The following is a 12,274-nucleotide window of genomic DNA, read 5'->3' as shown; positions in this document are numbered from 1 at the left end:
ATGACGCTTTCTTATTTTCACAAACGATATTGTACCTAATATTTTGGAATGATAAAAATTTTATCGAGGAATAATGATGAAATATACCTACTTCAATATACCACTGCATAGTTTAAACCCACTTCCTACTTCCAAAAAATGGACGTTTAAACTTTCCATAAATTATATCCATGAAAAAATAGCTAAGACCGGGTGCACACGAGCGGTAGCAATCGACGTCCGCGTTTATGAGGCACGCCTGGGTACAATGCATCCTACGCTCCGCGTTGATGCCGTATGGAAAAAATGCAGATCCACGCAATGGGTGTCGTATTTGTCCAAACATTGTGAAGCGGACGCTGTGTTTCAGCACTCAGCTGGGGCGAGAGGTTGAAATATAATCGCCGCCATGTAAACTCAGCGGCGACCCTGCGTCTACGCATCATTATCGCGTCCTTTGTGGATGAGCCCATTTATGTCTTCAGGAACACTTAAGTATTAAGAATCACTTAAGAATTCTTTCGTGGTGTGTTCAGAAAATAACGGGAATTCTATTTTTTTAATTTTTAATGTATTTTTCCACATGAATGTTGTCACCTTCAATACAGTCCCTATTGGATGTAATGCTTGTTTGTGTGCTTTATTGTGCTTTTAATAAATATTTGTCGTATTTCACCCCATTAGATCCTTACTTACTTCCCACACTCCCTTTCAGGCCCTCTTTTTTCGCCCAGTAAAGAGTACGGCCCTATGGTTTTCTATATGGTTTTGGAAATAGGCTTAGACAATATAAACTACTAAAGTAATAGGAATTCTGAGGAAATAGGAAAAAGTCGCACGGAGCCATTTCAGGTTCATATGGAGGCTGCGGTATCGCCACGGTATTGATTTTGGCCAAAAATTCACGAACTAGTGAAGATGTATGAGCCGAAAATCACTGAACTCATAAAAACACGTCAATCCTCAGTGGCTGTCACATACAAAGTAAACAGCGAAAACAGCTGAAAATTTTACCAGATTTCAAGGGCAGGTATACAAACATTTAAAAAATGACTCTCGTACTCTCCATACTTGCGAGAATTTATAAAAAATCAAATCCCGATATTTTCTGAGCACACCTCGTGTTTGATTCTCTTTAAGTTGTTTCAGATGTTTTCTTTCTATAATTTTATTTTCACAAAAACAATTTAATCTGGGTATTCATCCACTTTTTTATGCTAGTCAGGGGAGGCTTCAAATTTTTCCCATAACTGTGCACGCGTTCGTACACCCTCTGAATCGAGAAAAGGGACCATCAACATTAACTTTGATAATCAGGGAGCTTTTTTTATCAAACAATATTAACTATTTTATGCATTATAATTTTGGCTCAAGTACATCCCGGTCTAACTGCCAGCACCAAAAATCAGCTAGAGTACGAGAAATGTGCATAATATTTAATTTTTGGAACATCATTATACTCTTAGCTGGATTTTACTTAGATTAATTAACATAAAACCACTGGAGTTAGCTCTATGAATATGAATTGAATATGAATTGAATATGAATATGAATTGAAAATAAATTCGGTGAACCTAACATACAGACCGCAAATTCTAACCCGTGGCAGGGCCAACTTAAAGCCACAGAATAGCGAATATATTCCTTATTATGTGGTATATAGCGTTATTGTGAATTCGACCTTGATTTCCGTTCACCAAAAGTTCACTCTGCTCAACTATGCGCTTCTTTAGTAGTTGGTTATTTGAGAAAGTAATACAATTATTCACAACAATTCGTCACAAAAGAGGAGTAACTACACCCGCAGTGGTCCAAAAGTTCGTTGTGCCCTTGAGTAGTCTGTAAGCAGAGCTCAACTTTAAGCTTGTTCAAGTGAAGGATCAGGTGATTTTTTGGATGACGGTGCGAATAAAATTTTCTGAGGATGACAGCTAGGTCAGCAATTCTGGATAATATAAATATTTTTATTGCGCATAGTATAGTAGAATGAACAATTAATAATAAAGATACACACTTAAAATTTCACTTAATAAATATCATAGGTACTGTAAATAATTCCTTTAGTCAAGAAAAGATCGCCATCTATATTGAACACTTATTGAAAATTCGGTGTCATATGATCTAATATTAGATCAAACTCTAAAAAAAACAATGTGTTTGTAGTGAAAGGAATATATAGCGCGAAAAAATATATATTTGCCATTTTTCAATAAATGAAAACCAATGTGTGGTGGTTAGCCTCAGTGAATTGAAAATACTCGATGAATGTCTTCACTTTTACGAATTCAACATTAGCATTGAATACACGAGAAACTTACGTTATCGTTAAGATCTTAAATTTAAGCTTATTCAGGACTCAATCACCTATATATTAGCATACACAGGAGATAATAACATATTAGTTTTAAAGACGCAAAAGAAAACCTTAGAAACATAGCAGCATGACGAAAGTTTTCGATGTTATTCATTGAATTACTTTAAGCGTGGGAAATCTGTTTTAAAATTGGGCATGTCATAGGAGATTCAGGCCATATTACTTCCACTAAAGTTATCTTATTTGGTCTTCTTAAAAGCGACATGACGCATCAAAATTTGAATTGCCTCTTAAATCGTTCTTCATAACAATTACATTCGTCATTTGTTTTTCGTGAACTTGTAATCCTTCAAAATCCTCGGTATGGAAAGTTTAGTCGTGTAAATTTATGGTATTTTGGTATTGTGCTTTAGTCACTGACTTTCAAAATGACCTAATGTCGAAAATTTCCTAATTATAAAGCATATTTATGATAGCTACGCATCGGGTTCATACCCATGTCAGGATATGTATAAATTGAAACGGCTGTGTTGGCGGTCTGAACATGTAGAATTATATTTTAACGCCCTTAGGTCTATACGTAGCTCAGGAACTCGGTAATTTTTTACTAATTGATCGTTAAATGTGCGAATTTTTTTAAAGTTGCCACCATAACCGATGAATGTCTTCTATCTCAGGCTGTCATCGAAAAACCATTATGAGATTCTTCAGGTGAAGAGGGACTGCACCGCAAAAGAAGTTAGAGATGCTTTCATTAAACTCTCGAAAGAGGTATGAAAATTAAATTGATTTTTCTATCACAGTCATGTTTTTCCTTCTTTCGTATATTTCTACCATTCTTTAGCCATCCATCCTCTTTTGTCATTCGACAAGGCTAACTATTTGATATGTTTTTAGCTTAAGAATGTCTTAGATCTTATTTCAAACATTTACGGGAAATATTGCTAGAAAATATCATGTGTTACGCAATACCGTGTTTCATTATATAACCTATTTTATTTTAGATGCACCCTGACAAAAACCGTAATGATCCGTTGAACCATCAAAGATTTGTGAAGCTAAATGAAGCATACAGTGTTCTAAGTCGTCCACAGAAAAGGAGTGCTTATGATTTGACCCTCAGGAATGAGCAATATATTCATAGGACCAACTCGACCCCTACTAAACCTACTACCACCGTATACACCGACCCGTATGAATACTAGTATGTATCAAGGATATTGCATGAGTAATGGTACGACTATGTTATGTTTTGCATGTTTATATTTATTGGTCTTGTCATATTCTTGTTGCGAGCGTGTTTCCATCTTGTTGAAAGCATATCACATTTTACATTTCATGTGCATGTAATAATGATGTACTACCATTGCACTTACATGTTGTCAATATCTACCCAAGGTATTTAATGTTTCTTATAATTCCATTTCCTCTGCTGTGAAGTCTCTTAATCCAATGACTTTTAGTTTGTGTGTTTTCTGACTGTGAAGCCTATTGTTGATTTCAAAAGCTGCCCTCTTTATGCACAAATCATTTTTAAGATTTTCAAATGAAGTCTGGAATTGGTCTATTCTTATATCTAAGTAGTACCAGAAAGATAATTGTGTACCTTTATAATGCTTAAGTGTAAATGAGTCTGTTCTAATGCGCCTTCCTCCTAATCATTTATATTATTTCTTCTAATCTATCTTCTGATGGAAAATCCATAGTAACTTACGCAGACCTGGCCAAGATGGACAAAGAGAAGATGGTAAAGAGCACCAAAGGATGTCTAAGTCATGGATTGTATTTTTGTGCATTATTTTTGCTTCAGCTGGAGTGGGATTGCAAGTTCTTGCTATAAGGTATGCATTAATTTTTGGTGTCCATTGTTGTGTTGCTGCAGCAATAATTTATAGATGATTCGAAACCCCCTTTGTAGTGTTCACTTGACTTTTAGGAGGCTGAGAATTTTCTATAATATATGTTGTGATCTGCTCTCATGCTGAGTGTGAGCTTCGTTCACTCTCCATTAATGCTCGCAATATCCATCTTATCTGTCCATGTTAAAGCTTGCACCTGTGACGTTATCATGTAGAAAAGCCATCGTATGAGCAAAATGGATGAAATGAAATAGGGGTTTTTGTTCTTGATATATATCTATCATGATATGAAGTACTGAAGTGGAATGGAAGGGAATGGAAGTGGTTTTAATCAGTAGTCTATCTGGTTAGTACAGTGTTTTTTTAGCTTGCAATATAATCCCTCACATGCTTGCTGTTGTCGTACATTAATAAAGTTTGTATCCACAGGCAGATTTATGGGGAAGGGCACAGGAGCACATGTCCCCAGACACTTAAAAAATCGACGAGATTTTTAATACATATATCAATTAATTTTATATTATAATTTAAAACTTAGAAATATTCACTTATTAATAACTTTGATGTTAAAATTAACAGTATGTTTCTTAGATTAATTTTTGCATGTAGTTTTTAATCCCAAATATGAGAAGATCGCTTGCCTGTCAGACCCTGGTGCCTCCCCCCGGAAAAATCCTGGATCTGCCCTTGTTTGTATCCATCAACTCATCTGTTTCCTGGCTTTAAAAACTACTGTGCTCTAACATCTTTTTTATTTAGCTATTGATCATTGTTTAATTATGTATTTTTGTAGCAATGCTAATAATTATGTCAGTTTTATCATTGTGTACTACGAGGTGTTACTTTTTACCTGACTGATCAGGGCTGACATATCAGGTTGCTAGGAATAAGAATATAGGTGTAGAGGCAACAAAACACCACAAAACTGGCCATTTCCTAGAAATCAAGGAATTTTCCATTATTCAAAAGGCAATGACCAAAGGTTTTGACATAAACATGAAATCAATTAGGGAATGATCAAAGGACAAAAGTCTTGTAAAAAGTCACAAAGTTTTATGGAACTAATGCCTATACTTTTTATTGCTTATACTTGCCTACCTATGTGGGTGGCTTCTGCAAGCAGTAGTGAAAATTAGAATTTTCTGCCGTTGCAATGCAGGGAATCCAAATGCAATGCAAGGATATGAAGGGATTCTAACCTATGGAAACATTTGGAAATAGGTCAGGAATATTTTTGCCTGGACCCATTCTTTTATATATATATTTTATCACAATTTACTCACCTGGGTAGGTTTGCGTTCAAAGATAAGTAAATAATGGTACCATACATGTTGAATACTTAGCATTTACTCTGACAGGGTTCCCACTCAACCGTGAAAAAACCTGGAAATGGCCGCAAATTTTGTCATAAAACCTTAGAAATCTCTCAAACTTGGTTGTAGAACTACGATAGACAGATTAAAAGAAAAATCCATGTTTCGATCATGTTTCAAGGCCGAGTCTCGTGCAGATACTGTTCACGAATGTATCTGCACACGTGTATTCGAAGCGCAAATATTAATTGGTCCGTGTGCCATGACAGCACATTGACCTTAAGCCTATGATTGGAAGAAATTGACCCTGGCAAAAAATCAGGCACTTCTTCACTTCCCTGCCACACTGCTTACTCCATTTTCCCACTCACACCTTTTAGCCGGACCTGAATTTCGCTAACTTTAGGTGACGTCGTAAGAGATAACACTTTCATTGCTGCGTTTGCATTCAAGGCAGTTGTTGCGTTTGTTACATTTTTAGTTAACGTGCGGCCGATGATTGTTACGTGATCAATATTTCTACCTAAAATGCCTTATCTACAAACCGTGAATTTGATGACATTTATACCGTGAAAACCTGGAAAAAACCGTGAATTTTATAATTTAGTTGGAATGGGAACCCTGTCTGATAACGACATCAGAGAACAGAACTTACATGTTGGCACAGCAAATACAACCATGACCTTTAAACAACACCAGTCAATCATTGATGTTAATAACAGGCTAGGATTATGCCAGATTTTTTTGTCTTGACTGCCTCATATCAATGCAATTTTTATGTGCTACTTACATATTTTTATTCTCTGCTTAGTACACTCTCTCCCAAATTCTCCTATACTCTTTATTTCTGTACCTTTCCTTCCAATTTGAACTAAATTCTGGACTCATTTATGTGCTTTTACTTACTTTATGAAAACAAAGTGAGCGGTGACATTATCTAGATTCACATCTTATTAATTGCATTATTACATGAATTTATACCATGCATAGTAAACTTCCTCCATTTTTCTTAATTTTAACTGGCGAGATGCATATCTACATACTTGCAATAGGATTAATTGCTACAAGTTCCTGTAATACAAACGGAAATTCTCACCAGCAATAATGTCTCTGAGGATGAGGATCATGTGTGATAGGTACATAAGTGATCCTTGAAAATGAATGCTATTTGATTAGACAAATCCTGGATGAGAATTTAAGAAGGTACAAATATTTAGTAGTTTTCATGCATAATGCATTGAGAATTAGCTCTGGGAATGTAAGTAAATGATTTGTTGTAAGAATCATTGAGTAAAACTTGTCTTCACTACTAAAAGATTTCGAAAGATCAACAATGATCACAGAAAACAACAAATTGGCATTGATGGCATGGCTTGTTCTTGTACCAGTTGTGCAGAATGCACGGCACACCTACTGCATAAACTATGTCGATACCTCCACTACATAAACACTACAATCGCCCACCGAATCAAATCCGATCATCTAGTACTATAAGGACTATCTAGAAGAGCGGATTTGATTTGGTGGGCGATTGTTGAGTGTTTATGCAGTGGAGGTATCGATGTGTAAAATGAAAATAGTGGTAGCATACAATTTGTTATGTCCTACATATTTTGGAGAGTGCTCTTTTCCTATGATTCAGAAATATAAGCTAATTTGGTATTTGGAGGAGGCGACCAACAGCTGAGGTCATTTGTGCCATTAGGGAAGGAAGGGTGGAGAGAAACCTGGCATCGGCATTAGCCTGCTCTTAAAAAAGTGCGCCCAGGGTACCACTGCTAAATGTCCTATCTGACTGATGGAGTATTGTGCTTGAAATATCCTACACACAACATTCCAGCTGGGATCGAGCAGTCACCAAAAATTCTCTCCCACTGCCGGGATTTTCTGCTCATGCATCGGGCCCCCCCGATATGAAAAAACTTAAATAGATACGTTATGCTTGCTTGGTGCTCACACGATGATATTATATAGCGGCGAAGGGACATCTAGTAGTCCAATGCGACTTAAGTCAATAATTATCTAAGCAAATTTGTAGATGCAGTGTGTGTAGTTGTTGTGCAGTGAGTGAAATAATAGTGCTGTGAATTAGTAGAGAGGTGAGTGACTTATGAGCCTCCTGACGGACCGCAGAATTGACATCAACACCGAGGAGTTAATTCATTTAGTCGCTGCAAAAAAGCTAGAAGGCTAAATTCAATTTTATAATAATATTTTGATATTTTCCTTTAAGGGTTTATAATAAATATGTATATTTAACCGTATACGGTATTTTATTTATCTTATAAAAATAATTTTATGTTTGTCTACTATTCCATAACCCCCCCCCGAAAATATTTTCTGGCTACGGCATTGTATGTACATTTCACATAATGCAATAAAACTTTGAATAATTTCTATGATTCTGTTTATGATTATATGGGGAGAGATATTCTTCTTTGATTTGGCACATATGTTTCAATGGATTTTATGTTATTGAAATGACTTTGCAGGGAGTCGTTAACATTTTCGAGGGAGCGCCTTGACAAAGTATCTGAAGAAAATAGCAGAATCCTGGCTGATGTTCGTCGTCGGGCAAGTGAAAATGGCTTTGAAAAACAGCTCAAGATTATGAGGAAAAAAATTGAAGATTCTGTTGAAGAGTATAACCAAAGCAAAAAAGGCCCTAAGTGATGAAGCTATAAGGCTACTTTATGTGAAGCACATGACCTCAAGGTGAATGTAAGGTATTGGTGAACAAAGCTTTTCTTTTCACTTGACCTATTTAACTACATTTTTTTTTCACAAAGAGAAACATGCCTTTTATAACAGATGTATGAATTTCAGCTATTTTTTTATAAAAAGAATAGTTTTCAAGGGATTTATTAGGTTTTTCTCTACTTACTAATGTAATTAGTAATTATTATAATGAAGGAACTCAAGTATTAATTAACAAGCATTCAACTACAGTCTAAAAACAGGAGTTTTGCGATACCATATTTTTCATCAAATTCGATCAAAGAAAATCCTATGACTGTCTGTTTTTATGTTATTAATGGAAGCACAATTTATTATCAGAGATTTCACTTCTTAATGGCCTTTATACTTTCTACATAATTGTAAGATTATTATCAGTCTTTTTTTCCTAAATCACCTTTATGGAATCCAGTCGAAGTGACACTTATCATGTGAATTTTCTTTGGCAAATCAATATCATTACATTTTTTCAATATTCAATGCCTGGGTTTCATTGCCGTTAAAGACTTCTGGTGTATACAAGTTTTTAAAATCATTGTTCCGACTTTAAATAATTAGGCATTGGATTTGGGTTAACATCATATCTCATTTTTAAGCACTACAAATTGTGCGTACTCTTTGAAGATGATGCAATTGCTGTTATCATAACACAGTTTGTTATTGCTGAAATCGAATGGAGATTTTCACATACTATTAATAGTAGATCTATAGGCTAAGTACGTAAATGTTAGGAACCTTGATCTCTGCCATCATTTGTATTATATTGTACATTATGTAAATTAAAGTTCATCCCCATTGAACATGCTCAGTAAGTGCTTGGATTTAAGTTTTGCTTTATAAGGTTATGTACCCAATGGTCTCTCCAGTTCCATCATCAATTTCAATCTGAGCACACACAAAAGGAAATGGTGCCTTAGTACCTTCACATTTTGCAAGCCCCAGTTTGGGCGAACTTGATGCATATTTTTTTATTAGAAATTAGTCAATGACTAATATTTGAAGTATTTGAAATTACAGCAAACTAAAAACTTGCTTAAGTAAACTTATAAATTTGCAGGAATGATTAACTCAGGAAAATTCTACTAGCTTTTAAGATCATTATTGAAGTCATTATTATTATTCATTCTTCAGGATGTATTTTTGACAAGCAATCCATTAATTTAAAGAGTGGTTTTGCCATGGTAGTGTCTCTGGCAAAGTAATGAAATAGGAATAAGTTTATCCTTTGCACTTGTCACTTAAGTTGGCAAGTCAGCCTTATGCAAAGAGTCTATGCCTACTTTCAAAAAATTAGTGCCTGCCATCTATCCCTTCATTGTGTAGTGGTGTAATGGGTACATTTTTCTAGAATGGTGTATTTCTTGTTTTTCTTGTTGGTTTTATTGAGGAAATATGTATACGTAACATATTTATTCTTTTATTTTGCTTGTCAGCTGCTCATCATATTGGAAAATCTGGAGGTTACCTTTATAATGCTCAAATAATTTGTACACATGTGGTTTAATAAACATGAAAATAATTTGCCAGCTGATGTTTTGAAAAATAATCATCATAATTTTGTGAATTTTATGGTTATGTTGGTACTTATCATGTGATATTCTCTTAATGCTATTGCAAATAGATTATTGAAAAGAGTATCAGTGGGTCTATGTATAGCTGTAAAAATTCCCGTTGTTTGCTACATGAAAAAATTCACCCGTATTGGAAATCGAACTTTCTATGTCTCTGCATTGACCTCTTAACTATCCAAGTTTTTATTTAATTGCTAATGAGATGCTTTATTGCTGAAAGGTGTGTGTACCACTTCGGTGTTTCAGAATGTAATTCATCACCCCCCAAAACAATGATCTTAGTCTGCCCCTGTTCTTAGGTCTGATTAATGGTGACACACATATTTTTTCACAGAAAAGGGTATTTCATATCATTTGGAGGCCTGTCGCATTTCAGTTCGGATTGTGAGAAGTCTCAGGTAGAAACATATTCCCATTGTTAGTAAGTTTTATTTCATGCATATACTTGCCAAATTCAGTGTTCAGTTTTAACCCTCATTGAAAGGGTATCCATAATGATGTGGAAAGTAAGTTTAGCTTCATGCTGTAGAGTTGTGATCAAAATGTCGAAAATATTATTTGCGCTAATTTTCTGATGACGTAGGTGATTTTTGGCTCTTCCAATTGGATTGGTAGCTAACTTAACTCAAAGATGAATTTCTTTTGTATGAAGAGTTAAAATTCCACCTTGTTGATGTGATGTTGATTTTGTGGACCCTCTTACTGTTACACACTGCTCAAGTTTCTCCATTAAGTTTCTTCTCTTTATGTATTCTATTTTCTCTGTGAACACAGTGAGAAAAAAAGATATGAGGGCTATTATTTTATGTATCATTTAAGCTGCAACATCATAGCAAAACGAATGTAAATAGTCTCAGGACTTCTTGCGTTTCACACTTCAGCACATTGTTAATCAAAATATGTATTTCATTTGAGATTCCTGTGAAAACTTTTGACTGAAGGATATGTAACTGCAAATGAATTTGAATTATTTGCAATGGTACAAAAAAGTGTGTGTACATGCACTTACTTTTCAGGGAAAATATTTAAATTGCTGGACTTGGGAAACGGGTACATTTAAAGTGGCAAGGATAGAAATTTATTCTTGTAAAGCTTATTAATAATTGTGCTTCATAAAATCTTCCTGGAACCTTCTACTCAGACCAAAATTTTTCATCTTTTGCCCCAATTTTAAAATATGTTTATTAAAATTCTTTGAACTTATTTGTTGGGGACACTATCTCAATCATCATTTCAGCCCCTGAGGTTATCGTACCCTGCTTTTTAAGCTCCTCTTTGATTACCTCATCCAACTCATTATGGTATGCGATACAATCTGGTATGTGATGATGACTTCTTCATTCAGTGAATGAAGATGTTATGATCACTTCAAGCTGTGCCACATGCCTCTATCACCCAATAAATCTCAATGATGTCTCTTTGCCAATGAAAAAATTTTCTAATTAAAGAAAGAATGGTTTGCCTGTTTACGCACATTACTCCTGATTTATTTTTAGCAACTTTTGTCAGAGATTTATTATTAGTGACTTCAGCCAGTATTTTTCTCCATTTTTGCATAAACATGTTTATGAAGGGGTACTTTTAGTCACTGTCTAGAAAGAAAAGCATTGTGTAATCATCATAAATTTTACTTGCTTCTTTTAGTTCTCAATATTTATAGTTGTAAATAAAAAAGATGTTTTTAATTACAAAGTACTTCATTGTCACTGCAGGCAGTGAGTGAAAATGATGTATTAACTACGTACAGAAACTGTGTGGGTGAGCCAATCACCATATGGTTTTCCTTTATTTTGGAGAGTCATCACCATGTGATATGAGGTTGTAAATTTTATTGAACTCTGGATAACTTATGTTGTGTTTCTGTGCAAATAATAGAGGTGTATTTTTGTAAATACGTATGTATGAGATTTATTGATGAAAGAACAAATATTTTAGCTAATCTATCCTATTTTTCTATTCTTCCTGGAGCCCTATATTGGTGTTCAATCTTGAAAGAAACATATTTGTTAATTAAGGCACAGTCCATTAATATCTTCAGTTGCAGACGCATGCGATTGGGTTTACTGGATTATTCCAAAGGCATCCTCTCCTACTCCCCCATCAGGTCAAAATTTATACCTGATAAAATCAAAATTTTTGGAGGATAACACTATTTACAAGTACCGTATATCTCCGAATATAGTCCCCCCTTTTTTTCAAAAATGGCCGCGGAAAAGTAAGGGGGGGGACTATAATCGAGTGTAATCCAATTTAGCATACTAAAGGTGACCATAAAGTAATAAATAATGGCATGATGGCTAATGTTCTCGTAGTCTTTCTATTTGAGTATATTTATGAGGATTATAATCGGAGATATTAGTAAATACTGCCACGTTTTACCGGAAATTAAGACAATTTTTACCACAAATGTTGTACAGATACGATTATTCCGATTCAAATAGCATATCGAATATGCGTTTTCACGGAATCCATCGGGTAGCCGCTAATTTTTCTTGGAAAAGT

The 12,274-nt window shown here is 34.8% G+C and overlaps 1 protein-coding gene across 1 annotated transcript; it reads left to right on the top strand.

Annotated features, from left to right (window-relative positions):
• Nucleotides 1-2,621: 2,621 nt before the first annotated feature.
• LOC124153753 (dnaJ homolog subfamily C member 4-like) lies at nucleotides 2,622-11,711 on the top strand. Its single transcript, XM_046527106.1, has 5 exons — nucleotides 2,622-2,889; nucleotides 2,971-3,064; nucleotides 3,298-3,497; nucleotides 4,000-4,134; nucleotides 7,958-11,711. Exons 1-5 carry the CDS (start codon nucleotides 2,801-2,803, stop codon nucleotides 8,136-8,138), a joined length of 699 nt encoding a protein of 232 aa, XP_046383062.1. The 5' UTR covers nucleotides 2,622-2,800; the 3' UTR covers nucleotides 8,139-11,711.
• Nucleotides 11,712-12,274: the final 563 nt, after the last annotated feature.

The sequence above is a fragment of the Ischnura elegans genome, chromosome 2, assembly GCF_921293095.1.
Source record: "Ischnura elegans chromosome 2, ioIscEleg1.1, whole genome shotgun sequence".
NCBI lineage: Eukaryota > Metazoa > Arthropoda > Insecta > Odonata > Coenagrionidae > Ischnura > Ischnura elegans.
This window is presented reverse-complemented; position numbering and strand designations above follow the sequence as displayed.